The sequence below is a fragment of the Gopherus evgoodei genome, chromosome 5, assembly GCF_007399415.2.
Source record: "Gopherus evgoodei ecotype Sinaloan lineage chromosome 5, rGopEvg1_v1.p, whole genome shotgun sequence".
Classification (NCBI taxonomy): Eukaryota; Metazoa; Chordata; order Testudines; family Testudinidae; genus Gopherus; species Gopherus evgoodei.
The window spans coordinates 33,482,877-33,504,361 of record NC_044326.1 but is presented as its reverse complement, the minus strand read 5'-3'; the positions used below and the strand labels follow the sequence as shown (position 1 = coordinate 33,504,361).

The 21,485-nt window shown below is 39.0% G+C and overlaps 1 protein-coding gene across 11 annotated transcripts in view; it reads right to left on the bottom strand.

Annotated features, from left to right (window-relative positions):
* The window catches only part of SLIT2 (slit guidance ligand 2), a 427,330-nt gene that overhangs the window by 114,771 nt on the left and 291,074 nt on the right, over positions 1-21,485 (bottom strand). For all 11 annotated transcript variants that reach the window (XM_030564146.1, XM_030564137.1, XM_030564144.1 and 8 more), the window contains one exon: positions 612-683. In XM_030564146.1, coding sequence (XP_030420006.1) covers positions 612-683 — 72 coding nt within the window. The remainder of the gene's footprint in view (positions 1-611; positions 684-21,485) is intronic.

Here is a 21,485-nt window from a genome sequence, read left to right as displayed (position 1 = left end):
CTACCAATTCCACAGAAAATAACTATTAAAATATTATGTAATTAGCTTTGGTCATTGGAGAAAAGGCTAAACCTAAATATTTAGTTTGGCCTTGTGAGACAAAATTGAAAAATTAAAACATCAAAGCACTAAAATCGCTATATTACACTGAAATACCACATGGTTATATAAAATACATAGCCATACAAAATGATTACTAGATTTATTTTTAGTAATAATAAAAGGGTTAAATACATTTTATGAAGTACTGTTTGAGTTAGGTTGATATGGCAACAAGAACTTACAGCATCAATGCAATTATGAAATGAGAATGGTATGTCATTTCAAAATATGTTCCAAAATATCTGTTCAGTGATTATTTTCATTATAGTGACACACTATTTGTCTATATATACATTCATATTAGTTAATATCATTACACTGAATAACCAGCGATTGTTATTAACATGACAAAGGAACTATACAATCTAAGCAATCAGACAGCCATATTAGTTAATCCTCTGGCTGTCAAACACTCTTAAATACTTATACTTTGATGAGAATTTCTTTGTATGACCATGACCTGTTTTATAAAAATGTTTTTATATAATTCTAAAATATTTCTCACTCACATTCTTCGAAGTTTTTTATATGGTGAGAAAGCTCCAGGAGGGATGACCTTGATTGAATTTTGCTCCAACCGTCTGCAAAGAAAAACAATACCATAAAAATACAAAAATATAATGCTGAAGCAGCAAAGAATCCTGTGGCACCTTATAGACTAACAGACGTTTTGGAGCATGAGCTTTCGTGGGTGAATACCCACTTCCTCAGATGCATGGGTATTCACCCACGAAAGCTCATGCTCCAAAACGTCTGTTAGTCTATAAGGTGCCACAGGATTCTTTGCTGCTTTTACAGATCCAGACTAACATGGCTACCCTCTGATACATAATGCTGAAGGACAATCTAAAATGTGTATAATTCATGTCAGAATAAATTATCAGGGATGTATTTAATCATAGTTACTTTTCCTTTCTACTGGAGTACAGGTTTGTGCCACGAGAATCAGGGTCAGTAATTGTTTTAATTTCAAAAATTCAATTTTTGGCTGTATAAACATGTTCTCTTCTTCACATACAGAGTTGCAACACTATAAATTACAGGTTGATCTGATCTGACATATACCACTTATCTGGAATTTTTGCATAATTCAGTCAAGAAGTACAAATAATTAAACTCTTTCTGCAGATCTAACTTATGTATGTTTAGTAGTCTTACACTTTTCTGAAACTCCAAATACTTGCCAGGGATTCATATTTACACATTAGATGGAGTAAGAGATTTATGTAAACAAGTTAGACACTTAAGTAAGTTATAGGAAAATCTGAGCAAGAATACTAGCACTGAATAACAGATATGCTGGCACTTGCAACATGGTTTTGCATGTGAACTGCCAAACAATTTCTTTAAGCTTACTAGGTAACAAGGTTATTTTTATCTTAAGTATCAAGATTGCATGTGTTCACTTCACACTACTGTTTTAACCAATATCGTGCCTAACTTTTTACTCCACATTAACTGCCACTTTCCCATATATGCATAATGATGCGGATGACGATTTGCTGTAGATACAATGCAGAATGTGAACTCGTTTCCCATCTCAGTAGGACACACTGTAAACAGGTTTATTTAGGATCATCAATATAGCATCAGGAGTATACATGTGGAAAGATTACGCTGAGGAAGTTCTACTGCCCAGTTACTATGAAGTCAAGCAGTTCGCAAGCACTACCAAAACCTTCATACAGTGGAAGTGACGTCTTTGGAGAACACTGCGTTTTAGGGTTAGAATTCTAGGTACAGTTCTATTTGTAATCATAAAAAAATTACTACATTTTTATTTGAAAATTTCCATCATGCAATTGCATCTGTAGGTTCCCAGAGTGCATCCAGAAAGGCAAGGCACCATATAAAAATATAAAGGGAGGATCCAGGCGAATACATATGAATTGTCAGTTGTTTACTGTCAATTTAGATACAATATGCTAAATTTCTCTCAGCTAATACTATTTAGCTTTCAAAGGAGTTATGACAGGGATCATTTTGGCCCACTAAGTCCAAAATACACAATAAATAATTGTTTTACGTAATTATTCAAAACTATGTACTGAGAGTTAAGTATAAAAAGGAAATGTTTGGATATCTGTACTACAGAACATACAGTCTTAGCGATTGGTTTAAATAGAACGATACATTTAAAAGTAATAAGATTGTAAACTATGGTGATTTTTTTCATATTCTCTGCAACTCTCAGAACTATAGGAAGCTTTGCTTTTCAAAATGAAACTACACAGTCTGTTTTGCTGTTTCCCACCACAAAACTATAAACAGCATAGACATTGCAGTTCAAAACCTACCTAATGTGCCTATGAAATAAGGGTCATACTCTCTTTTCACATATAAGCATGCAAGTCCTACTGTAATCCATGGGAGTTGGACATGTGCATCTCCGAGCAATATAAAATAGAAAACTGAAAATCCATTTAACATAAGGAATCTAGGTTTTGTGAATTTAATGCACTGGGTATTTAGAATCACCTGTTGTAAAATTCATGCAGGGATTTTTGGTCAACAAGGCTTCTGAAACCATGTTGCAGCACTGTCCATTCATCTGCATCATGTGGGCTTGACCCACTGTGACATGCTGTACCTCAGAGTAGCACCCATTAACTCCCATATTCATCATTGGTACAGGCTTGTGATATTGCATCCAAGGCATGCCTTGCAAGGTATCATTTGAAAGGTCATGATCTGGTGAAACTCATTGTTCTGTCAAAATATGTATATCATTTTGTGTATTATGTTATGAGATTTTGTTATATGATTGTTATTGAAATATGTTGTGAGTTTGGGAGATGCCCACTGCTAGCTCTCCAGTGAATAAAAGGATGTTGACCCACACCCAAGCAGGCTTTAAACAACCATTGATTAGCAGAGATTTACAATTCTGTAAGAGACAGTTGTGCAAGCACTATACAATGCGGATTGCTCAACTCTGTGACTCATCAAGGCCCACCAGGGACTTGATTGAGAGTATAAAATAAGGGGCAGTGGCATCATGAGACCAACTCTCTCCTCCTGCACCCATGAAGAAAAGGCAACAAAAATGTTGAAAAGATAAAGACTTTGAACTGAGGAGATTGGTCCCAGGCCGAGAAGGAAATTCAGCCAGTGTATGAAGAACTATAACCTACTTGCAACACGCAGTGGAGTAAGAAAAGTTGTTTGATTAAAAACTTGCTTAGTCTAAAAGTTTAAGATTTAGAATGCATGTTTAATTTTCATTTTCTGAAGTAACTATCCCTGACCTTTATACCTGCTACTTATAATTATGTATAATCTTTCTGTAATTAATAAACTTACTTTAACATTTTATTCTTACCAGTGAGTTTCTCCAAAGTGCTTGGGGGATTTGCTCAGATTACATAGGCTAGTGCACGTTCACTTTCCTTTAATGAAGTGGAGAACTAATTAATGAGCTTGGATTGTTCAAGAAAAGGACTTGAGCAGTGTAAGATGGTATACTTCTGGGGTGCACGACAAGGGCTTGGGAGATTTGCTGGTGTTTCCCTGTGTATAGCTGTGTGTGCCTCTGGATGCTGGTGGCTGAGTGATAACAGGGCTTACAGGGGTTTGCTGCTTGTCACTGGCAAAGCATGGTGAGAGACAGCCCAGGCTAGAGAATTAAGGGGGCACAGCGGTCCCATACTTCCAGGGAGTACCCCAGGGATCCTGTCACACACATTTTTATTCTCTCATTTATGGGGCCCGTTTGATCATCTGAATTGTAAGAATGAGTGAGGAGAAAAAGATGCAGGGGCCAGATGCTTCCCATGCAGCCACCAAGGACAGTTCTAGTTCCCACAAGGGACCCTATCAGCTAGGCCCCATTCCCTTTAATCCCAGCCCCTTTGTATACTGACAGCAGCAATACTTCTTTCTCCTCTCTATCAGGGAAGGTTGTGAGCAAGTAAAGACAGGAGGATGAGCCTTTACTAATCCTAATCACAACCAATGGTGAGAGAAGAGAGACTGAGGAATGGACCAAAGGCAGATAGCGAGCCCCAGGAAATGCACCAAGTCCCTCTTCACATATTCCCAAAGAGCAGCCTGGATGTCATGTATTCTGGTAGGCCCCAGGCAATCACATGGTTCTGGGCTGTAGTCTATCATGGCTCCCACCAGAGGCTCCTTTGGCACTTGCTGAACATACAGCTAGGCAGCCTCTCGGCCTCCCCATCTGGCTACTCTTTCCCCCAATGCCATGTGGAGCTCAGCAGAGAAGAGGCAGCACAGTGCCACTGCACTGACAGGAGAGGTGAGGGGCTACAGTGGGTAAGTGGGAGGGGAAACAAGGAACTAGTGGTATGAAACGGGGAGGACAGAGGAACTGTTGGAGAATGGAATGGCAAAAGCTATTGGAGGACAGGGAAGAGGAGGTGAGAGGCTACCTGAAGGAAAGATGGGGATAGGGGCTGCTGACGAAGCTAAAAGGAAGCAGTTGTTATGGAGAGCAGTGGCTAATGGGGGAACAGAATGGGGGTGATAGGAGCTAATGGCTAATACAGGGGCATGAGTTAATGGAACCAATGTCATCCCAAGACAATCTTCACTTTGAACTCCCAGGTTCCCTTCTGCCCAGCAACCATACCCCCTTTCAGACTATCCTGGTTACCCTGTAGCTTCCCTGACAAGCTGCCTGTGGTTTCCCACAAGCCTCTGCCCCCCTTCTTTTGCAAAGAATAAAGGTCCTGTCATCTGGAATACTGTGTGCAGTTCTGGTCTCCCATGTTTAAGAAAGGTTAATTGAAACTGGAAGAGATGCAAAGTAGAGCTACTAGGACGATCTGAGGAATGGAAAACCTACCATATGAGAGGAGACTCAAAGAGCTTGGCTTGTTTAGCCTAACCAAATAATGGCAGAGGGGAGATATGATTGCTCTCTATAAATACATTTGAGGAATAAATACCAGGGTGGGAGAGGAGTTATTTAAGTTAAACACTACTGTGGACACAAGAACAAATGGATATAAACTGGCCATCTACAAGTTTAGGTTTAAAATTAGATGAAGGTTTCTAACCATCAGAGGAGTGAAGTTCTGGAACAGCCTTCCAAGAAGAGCAGTGGGGGCAAAAAACCTAATTGGCTTCAAGACTGAGCTTGATACATTTATGGAGGGGATGGTATGAGAGTGCCTACAACGCCATGTAGCTGATCTGTGACTGCTAGCAGCATAACTATCTAACTGATTGCCATATTTGGGGTTGGGAATGAATTTCTTCCAAAGTTAGATTGGCAGAGAACCAGGGGGAGTTCGCCTACTTCTGCAGCATGGGGCACAAGTCACTTGCAGGTTTAAACTAGTGTAAATGGTGCATTCTCTGTAAATTGAAGTCTTTAAACCAGGATCTGAGGGCTTCAGTAACTGAGCCAGAGATTAGGGGGCTATTACAGGAGTGGGAGGGAGTGAAGTTCTGTGACCTGCAATGTGCAGGAGGTCAGACTGGATGATCATGATGGTCCCTTCTGACCTTAAAGTCTATAAGTCTGTCCTTCAAACCTGCTCCCACTAGATGCTGGAACCGTGTAAAGAAATCTAGTCTCAATCCAACACCTTTCATCAGCACTAAATCCACAAAGTATTTCAAAAAATGATGTTCTTGATGCATGTAATTGGCTCATTAAATAAATTTCCATAAAATGTCACACAAAGTTACAGAAAATTTTGTAGCTACTTTCCTGATTTTGCCCAGACTCTGGTACCTCCTTTCTGAATGATAGTCATTTCTTTATAGAGCCTGTCAGTCACATGTTACCTCTTGGTCACCTGGACTGTCCAGGGGAACAATGCTGTCCAAAATTCCCTTGCCTTAAAGGGCCAAGCCCCAATAAAAGGTACACTGATTTAACTGCTCTTAAAGGGGCGTGAATGCTGAGTTACAATTGTATTATTTTATCCTAATATGTATTACCCTGCATGTGTCAACACTGTACTTAATCAGTCATTGTATTATGAATTCAAGATCCCTTTGAAGTTCCTAAATTTTCTGTTTTAATTAATCTAAATAATCTTGCATTATCTGCAAATTTTGTCACCTCACTACTCAATTCTTTTCTAGGTTATTAATAAATATTTTTAACATTGGTATAGAAACCTGTGGCATAAGACTTAACTTTTTGCCGTGATGAAAACTGATGGTTCATTCCTATTCTTTATTTACCTCTCTGTTAAACCTTTTCACACCTATGACAATGTATTCTGATTAAGTTCAGGACTATATAATTTTCTTAATAACTTCATGGGTTTAGCCTAAAGGTTTTAATATATTGAGTAAACTTAGATTCTTGCACGTGTGGCAGTGAATAGTCTGTGTTACACACCTATCCTGCTGATCCATCCTAAGTGTGAGTCTCAGCTATAGATTATGGCTCATTAACTCAAACTCTAGAGATTGATGCCTTAGGTCTGATGGTTCCCAGTGTCAGTCAAGATGATGACCATCACATATGAACTGCCTATCTTCATCTTAACCACTCTGTATTTTGAAGACTACCTCTGACCACTCTTGATTTTCCAAGAATGGTCAGATGTCTGGCTAATACATTATAAATCAATTAAGATTCCACGAAGATGAATCAGATTATCAAAAAGCAGCAACAGGAAATTGCGGTTAAACAGTTTTTCTTACTAATCAGAGGATTATATATATAAATCTTTTCAGGTAAAAGTAAAATCCTTCAGCCTCCGCATATAATATATTCAGACCTCTTAGTTTCAAAATACAATACATTAGTACTACAATGTGTTATAATAATTCTGGTCCAAGCTGGTATGCTATTTATGTGGCTGTTCATGCTATTTGAGAATATATGAAATGTTGACATATTCATAGGGAATAAATAATCTCTTTAAGTTTACCCATCTGTTCCTTACAAACAAACATGCAAACCCCACCTCCACCACAGTTGGATAATACATTGTTTTGTGACAAATTGTAACTGATGAGAATAGTGTAATTATACAAGAATAGAAAAACATTAGAAGAAGCTCCATATAAGTTTGTAGAGAAAGACTATATGATACTAACAGACAATATGTAATCAATTATTATTATTAAACATTGTATCATAAGGCAGGCACGTAACTGTGATATTCTGACCTTTCAGTGTTTATCTGGGTGACACTGATATATTACAACTATTTTCAAAAAAATAATTATCCTATTTAAGCAGATCTGATAAAACATCTAGGCCCAATAAGGTGTGCATCAGATACTTAGCCTAACTGAATTTTTCTGCATTGCTATTTGATTTCTGCCTTGCTTATTAATTCAACATTGTGTCGTTTAATGTTTTTGTAGTTTGTTATGGCAAGTAAGAATGACATATTAAATTCACCACTACACAATTCTGTCCACAAAATATACTGCTCTAAAAATAGAAAAAGTTCTACGGCTGACTAATGAAGTACCAAGTTACCAATGTATGTAATAAAATAAGCTCCATGTCAGTTTTACCAAATGCTTCCTTTTAGTAGAAAATTTACAGTCTGATGCACAGTCTGATGTATGGTCTGATTTACAGACTCAGTATGAAGTGCTGGGATAAACTTACAAGGATAAAGGATTTGTTATAGTAGGATCATCTAAATATGCCTTTTATTACTTTCAACTAATGTGTATACTCTAAACACACATCACATTTCAGAAAAAGAGGTTAGTACAAGAGAGAAAAAAATGTTAAATCAGATTATATAAATACAGAAGAAAAATCTTTTATATCCCCATGTTGTCCATAAAGCAAACAAATCAAATTTATGTTTTCAAGATTTGTTATCCTCTAATTTCCTCCTTTGTCTGCCTAGAATCAGATGAATTTTACACAGTGCAAATTTGCATCCACCATTCTGTGAAAAATTTAATTAGATACATTCCAGGGTCCCAAAGCACAGAGTAATATCTCAAGGAAATTTGCATCCTTCTGATAAAACCCACAGTAATTAAAAACACTTCTTTATATTTCTGCCTCTTATTAAATTAAATATTTTGAATTCCTGAATACAACTGTGCTTAGTTAGCTAGGGCTGAAAAAACAACTACATAATGTTTATAAAACACATGGCTCAGCCTAAAGTGCTATACTGCAGGAGTAGAAAATCTTGCGAGAATCTGTAATGTTCTATATAGATGTTATATCAAATGTCTTAAAATAGCTCCTCCTACCTGAACCTCAAAATTTTTTTTTTCATTTCATGAGAAGTGATCACATATGTATCACAAAACAGTGGCTGTGATCTCTCCTTCAAAAGCCACAGCCAATGCTAGCAGCATATTAAATAAGATAATGGACTATAGTTAAGTAAATGCGTCATCAATGATTGGACTCTCTCAGAAAGACTGCTTATCATATAAGAAGATCTCCTTATAAAACCTTTACAATCACAAAAACAATCATTAATGTACATAGCATTCTCTCTCTTTTTTAGTTGGGGTTTCTCTACAATGAAACCCTGCTTTTGATTATCAAGTTGCTAATCTGCTTGAAACACCTTTTCAAAGACTATTCCCTATTTACTTCTATCCAGGAAATATACTGTGAAGCGTTTTACCCACTCCTCCAAATCCTTTGCCCACCACTACATATACAAACGTCAATACCCACTTTTATTCTAGACTATGGAGGTACTCTCTGCAGCTGCAATTTCCAACCTAATCGAATCAAATTATGCTCCTGATGAGTAGATGGTTCCTTCTCTCTTGCACCCCAGAGAGCTCTACCATTGTGATATGCAAATTACTTAACACATTTCAATGGGAGGTTCTTATGTCCTCTAAACTTACAGCACACAGGATAAGTGAATGGCTCATTAGTTTTTGACAACTTGAAGAGACAGACAAGTACATTTAAAACTACTCTTTCAAGCTTGTTTTCAGGTTAACCTTTGTTTCCATTTAAATCTAAAATACAGAATGTATTTAGATGCTCCTCTAGAAAAAAGGCATTTTTCTGAATAAACATTTTTGTTGTTAAGTGTGCAGATGGATTACATAAAACTGTTTCAATACACTAAGCCTGTTCACTAGAATCTGGGGAAGGGCAGACAATTTATACTGTACAGACATATGCCATACCTATATGCTTATCACGTGACCAGCAACAGATCTCAAAATTGATTTACTAATGATAAAATATATTATAGTGCTCAAGAAAACAAATAGTTGTAGCTTTAAATATCATATGCAGAAATAAATTATTCACATAACTGCTTTCAAAATTCAGCGAGTCACATTTTCATTGAGCAAATCTGGTCAGGGTTAGTGGCTTCAGCATTTCATTGATCTACACTGTTTAATTTCAGCACTTCCTCATGTACAAGAAGGTGTCAAGAAGCAAGTCAAGAAACCCCAGAAGAATTTTTACAACACACAATTTCTTCTAAGTTGCTTGATGAGTCTAATGTATTGCACAGATGCTGATTATACATGGTAATAAAACTGACAGCTCTTCTTTGCATTTCCCCCCCATCTGCTTTTAAAGTAAATGGCAAAAACAGCTGTCAGAGAACAGAAAATAGATTTCAATGATGGGATTCACTGCAGCTCCTGAATCTAAAGAATTGCTGTACATAGCCAACACATCTCTCATCATATATAACATCTGGCAGTCTTTTGAGAAAGAGGAAGCAGTAATACTGGCTTCGCTGGGATGATTTAGTTGGGGTTGGTCCTGCTTTGAGCAGGGGGATGGACTAGATGGCCTCCTGAGGTCCCTTCCAACCCTGATATTCTATGATTCTCTCTTTGCTTTAGGGAGCCTTCAAGCTCAGAGTACTCCCCCTCGCCCTCAACGACTGCACCTCCAAAGTGCTTGTGTCTACAGCTTGTGTCAACTTTAGCAGCAAAGAATTTCACTGGAATCATTCATGTCCAACACAACAAAAGGTAGAAGTACTGTATTACTTGCACTTTACAATTCCAGACAATTCCAATTCTGATTGTTTAATAAATCTGGTTGACAGTTTGCTAAATATTTGAATATAAGGAATGATTGTTAACTTGGTCCTACAGCTTGCCAAACTGTCAACATCCACTCTATTCATTCCATCAAATACTTCTTCAGGGGATTGATTATAAATGATAAAATGCAGCTAGAAAGACTTGTATCACAGAAAGTGATGAGCTCTCCTTATAAAGCTACTAAACAATTTTCTCTACTCAGAAGCAAGCCCTAGTCCTGAATTTGTTCAGTCTTTTCATTATGAGGAGGATCATCTCATATTCTTATCTTTACTGCAGCATTATTGCTGAGATGCTTTCAGTTCACTGCTTTTTATGAATTCAGTTTATGGTTTAAATGCACAACTTGGTAAAGGAGTGCTAGACCATATCCTGGCAGAGATCATGCAAGGTGGTCAAAGGGATAGGAAAAATGAAATCTGTCACATGGCTATGCACTTTATCATCTCCCTTCCCACCATACATATGTAATTATACTGCTATTGGAATGTTATGTCCAGTTTGGTGTCCACAGTTCAAGAATGATGTTGATAAATTGGAAAAGATTCAAAGAAGAGCCATGAGAATGATTAAAGGATTAGAAAACATGTCTTATAGTGAAAGACTCAAGAAACTCAATCTGTTTACCTTATCAAAGGGAAGGTTAAGGGGTAACTTGATCGCAGTCTATAACAATCTACATGAGGAACAGAAATATAATAAGGCGGCTCTTTGATCTACCAACAGTGTAACAAGATCCAGTGCCCGGAAAATGAAGTTAGACAAATTCAGACTAGAAATAAGGCACAAAGGTAAATAGTCTCTTCAAAGGGGCCTGGGCTTCTAGCCTCCATGTTGTCCAAGGGACCCAGGTTGAGCAACCCGGGCTCTAAAAAGGAAATATAGTAAAGATGGTCCCTCTTCTTATTTCAGAGGGTCCAGGCAGCAAATGTTCTTCAGTTGCTTTCCTGTTTAGCCCCACACAGCTGGGGCTGCTTGAGAGGTCTGTGCTCTAGCTCTACCTCCCCCAGCGTGCCACCCTACAGTGGGCATGGATCCTCCCATTTAAGGAGCAGTCTCTCTCCAGACTTGACATGCTTCATAGGTTGCATGAACGTGGAGGCTGCCCTGGATGCCAAACTGCTGTGCCTCTCCTTTTTTTCCCCTTTTTCCTCCACTGATTGACTGGCTGTCGGTGTGTTTGGTTTCGTGCATTTTTGCTCTGCTGATTGGTTGGGTCATTTACCCCAATGCCTCTCAGCTGCTCAGAGGGTGGAGAAGGTGGGAAGAGAAGGGAACTGACATCACAGAGCCATTTCTGCTCACAGGTACACAGCGTTCGGACTGATTGTGTCCAGAGGAGCTCTTTAACCCCTTCCTGACTGGGCTGGTAACATATCCCACCACAATAAGGAAGTCATTCCAGTGGTTAATTATCCTCATTATTTCTTCTAGTCTGAATTTATTTAGCTTTAGCTTCCAGGCACTGGATCTTGTTATGCCTTTGTCTGCTAGATTAAGGACCACTCCACTATGCAAATAATCTTCTTCTTACAAAGTAACTTAAAGACCTTAATCAAGGACTCGGACCCAAAGTCACAGTACTCCATGGGGTGAAGAGTCTGAGCCTGAGTCAAGCCGAGACCCAGGGTTCAAGCCCAAGGGCTTTGCATTGTAGACAGCCCCACTGTAAGTGTGCTCTGGGAATCTGGCAAAAATATCCCGCAATCCAACATTCTTTGTCCTCTAGACAGTCAAGTTTTCCCATGCTGCACCAAGAACAAAGAGATAGAGTGGCCATATATTGAGATGGTGATAGGAAGTCTGGGATATGGGTGGTTGGACTTGGGCCTGCATAATGTAGTGCAGACACTGGAGCCCCAGGTTAGGACCCACATTAAGCAATTCCTAACCTGGGATTACAAATGAATGTAGACACTCAAATCCTAGGTTAACAAACCCTGGGTCTGCTAACTCAAGTTCTACTAAACCTGGGTTTATATTGCAGTGTAAACACACCCATAGAAATGTAGGGCTTGAGGGTATGTCTACACAGCAAAGAAAAACCCACAGCTGGCCTGTGCCAGCTGACTCAGGTTAGCAGGGCTTGGGCTGCAGGGCTGTTTCATTGCTTGGGCTGGGCTGGAACTTAGCTTAAATATGGGAGGTTGACCCTGTGCAATCCTTGCTGAAAATCATTAGAGACTAATCTCTGGGTCTTTATCTACTTTTCTATGGGAATTGGGGGGTGGGGATTTAGGCACTGGAGAAGGGCAATGAAGTGAACTCTAGCCCACACAAAGGTTACAAATTGCATGAACAGCAAGAGCCTTATAAGCTTCCTTACTCAGTCTCAGCAATTCTTTTCTTCTCAGAAGCATTGAGAGGGAATCCTTCAAAGTCAAGTGGCAGTATGACACCATCTCTCTTTTTAGTTGCAGTTGCTGAAACCTGGGTTGGCACTTGTTTTATCCACTCAACTTTTGCCCCTTCACAATGACAGAGTGAGATTTCAATATGACATCCTTCCTTGTTAAGTTTTTTACATGTACTCCTATTCTCATATTGGTGCCAGTGACTTTAACAAATTGAGGAAAAACCGCTAGCCCACTGGGTCCAATTGCAACACCTGGATCTTCCAGCATTACAACAGTCTTCAATTCATTCACAGCAAACTTCAGAATTCCTGGCACCGTTTTGGATGTGCCAGGTGGAATTGTCACTGATTTTCTTTCTGTCAAGACCACTTCAGGCCCTTCATCAGCTTCTTGCTGTAACATCTGACTGAGTAAAAAATTATTAGAAGTTTCAGCCTGCTCATTTGGTAATGAAATTCTATTTAAGAATTCAGGACCCCATTTCTTTTTACAGTTTTCTACAAGATGTTTCAGCACATTGGTGCCTATGAACGCCAACATTTGTTGATTCATACATTGGTCTGGACAAATCAAGACTAGTACCTCATATTGTTTGTTAGTCCCACAGATGAACTTTGGGAATCGTATCCTCAAGGTTATATATTCCAGGTATGGAACCATTTGCCCTCCTGCCCCTTCTATCTGAAGTATACTGCCAATTGACTGTAACTTTTGATAAGATAAATGCTCATAATAGAAAGTTTCACATATGCAAGTAACTTGAGAACCAGTATCTATTAGTCAGGTATGTTTTACCCCACCTATGTAAACATAGCCATGACAAGCAGGTCCCACTAATTTCCGGATGGCCTCACTGACACCCATTTGGGTAACATCTGTGTCCTGAACCCATTGTCTAGCAGCCTTGCTCTGAGTTGTTAGGTTTCTTTTCTTCCTGACTCAAACTTGTTCTGATTTGAATATCTACCAGTCAGATGCTAATGTATTAAGTTGGAGTCAGGAGAATTCTGACATTTATTTTTCAAAATGTTCTATTATCCAACAGTTAAAACAAAGGATTTCTTCTGTTAATCTTTGTATTGCTTGTTTATTAAATTCTTTGGGTCTCTGAGGAGTAAATTGTGTATTTGAAATGGGCATTTCAGAATTTGACTGGGTCAGCTGCAGTCCTACCAACTGCTGCTCAGCCTGCAAGTATTTCTCCTTCCAGTCTATTGCAGTAACTTCTTCAGGGGAGCTGGAAGTATTTTCAGATGCCTTTATCAACTGCAAACTACTCTTACTCAATGGTCTTCCTTTTTTTTCTAGTTCTTGTTGAAGTTTTCTCTTTTGTTTATCAGAGTGCTCCCTTTCAATGGATCTCACCTCAAAAAAGTAGTCTGGCATAAGAGACACTCTTTTTTCTACCACTACATTTCATCCTTTTTATTAAGCATGTATTTAATAAGGATTCATGCCAACAAACACGGAAAAAATAATCTTGTATATACGAGTCCAATTCAGTATCTTTTACTCCACCAGCCTCCAAAATTTCTTTGACTAATGCGTGTAATCTAGTCAGGTACGCAGAAGGTGGTTCTCTAGTGTGGTGATGTGTCTCAGAAAATTGAACCTTAAGCTCAGATGCGTTTATGCCACTTCCATTTGCCTTCTCTAAAATATCAAAGCATTCTACAGCAGATGCCTTGCTACCAGCTCCTCAGGCCACCTTCAATGTTGGGGGTAATAAACTTTCAATAACCTTCTTTTAACTTTGTCAGAAATCTCACTGTCTTCCATCATCTCTTTGGCTTGTGCTTGCCAAGTGGGATAATTTACTTCTCCATTGGGTCTGGATGAATTACCCGAAAAACATTTCAGTTTAAATTTCACATCAGTCACAGTTTCACTGACAGATTTCAGCACCCTCTCTAACAAAAGATGTTGCATGTCAAAAGGGAGACTCACAGCAGGAGTAGAGGTTTCTACTGGACCTTGGTCTATAACTGGTATAGCATCTGTTAACCATCTAGTCTATCTTTCACCCACAGATGTAACCATAGCCCATGTCTCAGTTTGAACCCTCTGTCAGAATACACAGAATATCCCTGATCCCTGCACTGAGCTACTCTGGGCACAGAACAAGTGGTTATAAATGGCAAAACCACAAAATGAAAAGGAATCATATCCCATTTCTGCCCTAGCTTCTACAACACACATTTCCTTCCTATGTGTATCACAGAAACAGCAACAAATTCACAGAGAATCATTCTTTTGTTCTCCCTTCACCCACCTCATATTAGTCACATGACCAAAGATACTAATAGCTCTCTTAATATCTGCTGTACTATCAACAGGGGACATATCACTGACCAAAATGGCCCTACAGGGATCTAACCCTAATCGTGTGCAAGTTTCCATTAACTTAATAATATGAATACAGTGCACATATTCAATAATATTCAACACCACCAAATTCTTTTATAACTGCAATATTCCTCAAAAGTATGCAGAGGTAGCTCTGAGCAATCCTCAAGTCCCCGTCTGTTCGGGCACCAATTTGTAACCTTTAGGTGGGCTAGCGTTCACTTCATTGCCCTTCTCCAGTGCCTAATAACACCCCCTGCCCCCAACTCCCATAGAAAAGTAGCTGGAGACCCAGAGTTCAGCCTCAAAGGATTTTCAACAAGGATTACACAGGATCAGCCTCCCCACATTCAAGTCCCAAAAGGAACTAAAGAAATAAATGTAATTAAATAACTTTATAAAATCTTATGATAAAGAAACAAATATTCTAATTTTTACAGAACATGGCAATTTTATAACCCACAGACATTATCTTCACAGTTATTCATAAACATAAATAAAGAAAACAAATTAAAATCTGAACAGTTCAGTCTTCACAGAAACACAATAAGAAGAAACTGAGTTTCCAAAAGCTTAGGTTTAGGTCACCTAAGTCTCAGTCTCAAGTCTTTGATCGGCAAATCTAAACAGTCTGCAGAGTCTAAAACAACATCTTCCCTCCACTTGCTTGTAGGAATCTTCAGTTGGAATCCATGAAGAGTCTTCCTCTGCTGAAATCACTACTTGCCAGTCAGCTAACTGATTAACCAGCCACTCAGTTAAGTGTATAGATTCAAAGAAAACCATGGTGCAAAATGCTTCACAGTTAGGGCAATAGCCTGCCTTCTGGTCCTGGACTCAGCTTCTCCAAACTCATACAGTTCACCTGGCCTTTTGCAAAGCAGCTGCCTGGCCGCTTGCCTTCATGGAGTCTGACCCCAGCAACAGGGAACCTATTGGAGCAGACCCAAAACTATCACACCCAATCCCAGAAACTTCTGGATGTGGAGTGCTTAATCTGCCTAGCAACAATGACCCAGAGACAACTCACTCCTACTCACCCCAATGGGTCTCTTAAAGAGATATCGCCCTATTACACACATGGATCACACAACCTATAGTGGACATGGAGACCAACTGACCATTGTCCTCATAACAGCCCATAATATATATGAAGACTGTTATTCAGTGTGTCCTCACCCCTTTCCCTTGACTTCTTTTCTCAAGATGAAACATGTCCTGGTTTTTTGGCCTTTCTTAAAAGGTCAGGCTTTCTAAACCTTTTATCATTTTTGTTGCTCTCCTCTGAATTCTCTATTTGTCCATATCTTTCCTAAAGTGTGATGCCCAGAATTGGACACAGTATTCCAGCTGAGGCCTCAACAGTACTCCTACGTCTTCCATATGACACTCCTGTTAATACACCCCAGAATTATATTGGGTTCTTTTGCAACTGCATCACATTGTTGACTCATATTCTATTTGTTATCCACTATAACCCACAGATCCTTTTCAACAGCCACCTTTTGTATTCCCCCATTTTGTAGCTGTGCATTTGATTTTTCCTTCCTAAAAGTGTGGTACTTTGCACTTGTCTTTACTTAATTTCACATTTTCAGACTAATTCTCCAATTTGTCAAGGTCATTTTGAATTCTAATCCTATTTTACAAAGTGCTTGCAACCTCCCTGCTTGGTGTCATCCACACATTTTATAAACTACTTTCCATGTGGGTAATACCACTTCTGATCCTGCTTGATATTCCCCTACTTATACAGATGTAAACAAGCACCTTGTGTAGCACACAGTGAATGACAGACTCATGGAAGAAGAATAGAAGTGCCATCAAAGAGAGGATGAGATAGAAGAATATGAGTCTAGGACTAAAGACAGTAAACTGGGAATACTTCGAGAAGAGAAGCCAAGTAGGAAGGTATAAAAATATGGGAACTGACAAATGAAATATCAGAAAGTTAGCATGTGACAGCTAAACAAACATGTTTGGCACTCATACTGAAAAAGATTCCCTTTCCCCAGAATGAACAAACTTTATTTTGAAGATTACAGTATTCAAGAATGCAGTGATTTTTCAATACACAGAAGAATGAAGTTGGACTCCTGAAATTTCCTCACTACATATATTATGTACTTTGGGATTTTTCCTGCCTTTTCATCAGCAGCTGCTAACAACAATAAAAATATTGCTTTTGACCCCATCCTTCCAACCAAAGATGGCGGGAAAGCAATTAATTCCCATCTTTGATTACTTAAATGCTTCTTTACACTTGGCTATGTTTAATCACAGCAGGTCATCTTATCAGTCTAAAGTATAACAAAATCCATTCTACTGAAGACCTCTTTATTTTCTCTTCCTTTCATACCACTATGCTGAGGAAAGGGATTTTAGGAAGAGTTATCTGATTATGAGTATCAACTAGTTCAAACAAAATAAAAGCCAGACTTTTCATAAATCAGCCCACACCAGCCCAAACAGCTTCCTGGTCTATTACTTTGAACATCCCATTACTTACTTTTGAAGATCCAGTGATTAGTAGGTCTAATAGCCTCACTGTTGGATTTCCACTTTGATTTTTTTTATTTTCTAGGAATTCCCTATTTTGTCATGTGCCAAAGTGTATCGCACACCAAGAAACCCCAACTCACTTCTACAGGGCATTCTAAGGCTTCCAGTGTGGAATGTGAGCTCTGAAATGCAACTAAAGGGAGGGAGATCCAGATTACTGGAAAATGTAAATGTGGAAATGGATGCTTGTGATGAGACTTACTGGACATGATAACCTTTGAAAGGGATTCACTCTTTAAAAATGATTATTAAATGGGCTTTTTGAGCAATATGAATGATCCCTAAGCCAGGAAAGGAAGGGAAGAAGTTGGCAAATGAAACAGCCCTCCTTATATCTGATAGAGTTCAATAGAGAGAACCTTCGCAGGAAAAAAAAAATCCCAGTAAATTCTGTGGAGACTGAAAGAGCTGTGAACTCATATAAATTTAAACTGTTTTAAATCAAACTGTTTAGGGTAAGTGACTTTCTTAAATTAATCAGTGAAGGGTTAAGTGATGAAAGAAACTAACAAGAGCCCCATATCTATGAATATGTTGCATGTTGTTGTAAACATGCTTTCTCTGGCAATTTATATGAATGCAGAAGTTCAGGAATATGCTTAGGGGAGAGTATTCCGAGGAATGGTTTTGTATAGAGTAGATTATTTTGTTATTTAAAATGACCATTTTCAGAGCATAACTAAAATCACATTAAGTGAAATGGGCCTGAAAAGAAAAGATTAAGAATTTACCACTCTATATGGTGCAAGTTTATTTGGATATGAACAGGAATGATGTTACTGATCCAGACAGGGAAATACATTAAATAAATATATATACCGACATAATAAAAATTAGGAATTAGATTACTGGGCATTAAATACTTAATGTTGGCCTGTGCTCCATGATGCCAGAAAGGGACCAAAGATTTATAGTCAGATTCATCTGCCATTTTCACCCAAAAGTATCTGGAGAGCAACAGTGCAGCAACCTCAGAGTTATTTGGCACATAATACATAGCCCTACCCCTGATTTAGGATGACATAAATTTGCTGGGTGCAGAGCACTGACCTTTGTAACGATTCCTATGTCACACAAAAAGGTACAGCCAAGGTCACTCAGACTTAAGTAGATCCATTAGTTTGCTTATTTCTGCTTTTTAGCACAGTACTTAAATAACAAATTAATTTAGCGTGCCCTTGGAAATAAATATAAAAGTGTTAGTGTGGAATTTACAAGGTAATATATTAAAACTATGTCATGTGATTATATAAAACAAGGTAGATACAAACATAATAAAACAACAACAACAACAATAATACCTAGCTCTTATATAGTGCTTTTCATCAGTAGATCTCCAAATACTTTCTAAAGGTCGATATCACTATCTCCATTTTGCAGATCAGGAAATTGAGGTTTAGAGAGAAAAAGGGACTTGCCCAAACAGCAGGCCAGTGGCAGAGCTGGGATAGAATACAGCTCTGCTGGGTCCCAACCCAGTGCCTTATCCAGTAGGCAACACTGCCTCCCATGTATATTATGTATAAGAAAAATAAAATCTTAGCGTTATTAAATCTCAGTTTATAATTTAAGTCAAAAACATCAGAGATGTTCTTATTGGAATAATTTCTTTAAAGCTACTTATCTTTATGTTATTTGACAAATTTCATGCAGACTTAGAATTTCAGGTGTTTACTTAAATTGTTCACTGCATCTATATTCTGTGAATGTTAAAGAATAAATAAAATAATGTCAGTGATATTAATGCAGGCAACCAAACTGGGTGTGGAGATACACAAATGTCATATGATTTCTTCATAAACAAGCCTTCCCAACACCCAGGACTATTTTAGCCTGAACTTTCTATCTTATCTCCTGTGCTGCCAAATGTGCCTTGATAAACATGGACTTACTGGCCTACAAACTCCCTCAGTTCAAAAAAATGTGTAAGGAGGATATTGGTTGAAATAATAATTATAAAGAGAATTATAAAAACTCCTAGAGGAACATGATGAAATACAGACAAAAACAGCAGCAAAACTTCTGTGAAAGTAAATAATCTAATTTAATGTATTTCTTTGAGTCAGACAATAAAATAATGGTGAAGAGAGACCATTTGCTGTAATTTATTTGGATTTTCCAAAAGCCCAGGTCCCTTACAAGAGCCTTATAAGCTTCTTATAACTAAGCAGTCATTGGGCAAAGAGTAAAGTCATGGCATGGATCTGAAACTGGCTAAGAAAATACAGGAATAAAGGCAGGGGTGAAAGTAATATTAAATTCTTACTGGTATGGGGGCCGGCTCTGGCCCCTGGAAGGGCCAGGGCCTCAGGCAGAAGGAGTGGGGCCTTGGCTGGAAGAAGAGGAGCTGGGGGTCAGCCTCCCTCAGCCAGCCCATCCACGCTGCCTGGCCCCCACCGCCTGGGGCTCTGGCGGCAATTAAAAAAGGTCCGGGGCTCCGGCCATGAGCCCCAAGCCCTTTAAAATCGCTGGTCCCGGGGCAGCTGCCTCTTTTTCCCCTCTGTTGGTGGCCTGTGGGGGAGGGAGGCAAAAGGGACAGTGATGTTAAAGCACTGCCGTGGCAGCTCTTTAACATGGGCTGTGTACGGGCTGGTACGGTACCACCCACTTTCACCCCTGAATAAAGGATCGCTTTTCATTGTGGGAAAAGGGTAACACTAGGATGTTATAAGACTGCATACTAGAATCATGGTTAAATATATTATCAATTATATATATATATATACACACACCCCCCCCCCCCCCCCAAAAAAAAACTTTGTGTTGGGTCCACAGGTTAGCTGGGGGGTGGGGTGGGGCGGGGCGGGCAGGAATAGAGCCCAGCCCAGTTCTCTCTCTTCCCCCTCCTGCCCTATGTTGCCCCCAGAATTGAGGATGGGCAGGGCTGCTGGGCCCACAAACTAGATCTAGGGGACTTATGGGTAGAACCAGCCCCCTTCTTTTCCCCCTCTCTCCTCCCTGAGAGTTGGGGGAACTCCTGCCAGATTTGGTGCTCGCAGTGGGTGGATGAATGGGATGATGAGGACATGTGCTGGGGAGGTGTGTAGTAATGGTAAGATCACCATGCTGACTCCTCCCCTTCCCAGCTGCTCCAGCAGTTTCTAGGCATTCCCGGAGCAGTGCCTGGGAATCTCTTTATAATGTTCACGTTCAATTATTATTTTGGCACACTGCCACAATTTTCCTGTGGAACACAAGTGAAAGAAAGTACACTTCTACCTCAATATAATGCTGTCCTCAGGAGCCAAAAAATCTTACTGCGTTATAGGTTAAACTGCATTATATCAAACTTGATTTGATTTGCCAGAGCATGCAGCCCTGCGCCCCTGGAGCGCTGCTTTACCGCGTTATATCCAAATTTGTGTTATATTGGGTGGCGTTATATCGGGGTAGAGGTGTAAAAGGTGATTTTTTAAAATAATTTAGAATTTAGTTAAACCAAATTGAATAAAGAAATGACACTTCTCTAGCCCACAGACCTACTCCCTGATGAATCTCAAGGTCCTACTACAAATAATAGAGGTGTTAGATCTTTAAAATAGACAGCAAGAATCGTTAATACATTCCATGATAAGGCAACCAAAATACAGGGGTCACAAAATAATGATCTGGAAAAGGATGAACAAGGGCAAAATGTACACATAACACAAAAATTTTTATGTTAAAATTAGACAAGACCAGAAAAAAGACTGTAGGAATCCTGAGAGGGAAATAACAAAGCTAGGTGAATAGGTAGCACAAAGGATATTAAATTCAATGCTTACAAATGCAAGGTAATACATATTTGGATGGAACAATATAATGTACTCGTACACAATTAATTTAGAACCCAGAGTGTAACAACTAAGGAAAAAGACCTAGGCATCCTTGTGAACAATTCAGTAAAAATTTCTACTGAATGTGCAATGGTGCTCACAGAACCAAATGAAGTATTAAGATGTATAAGGAAAAATGATCGAAAACTATAATCCCATTATATAAATTGATGGCTCACCTGGGAAACAGCACTCAGTTTCAGTCACTCCATCTCAAACAAGATATAGCAGAAATGGAGGGAGTTCAGAGATGAGTGATGAAAATGACAGGCTTAGAAAGACTCCCACATCAGGAGAGGTTGAAAAGACTTTGAATGTTCAGTTTACAGAAGAGCAGAATAAGAGA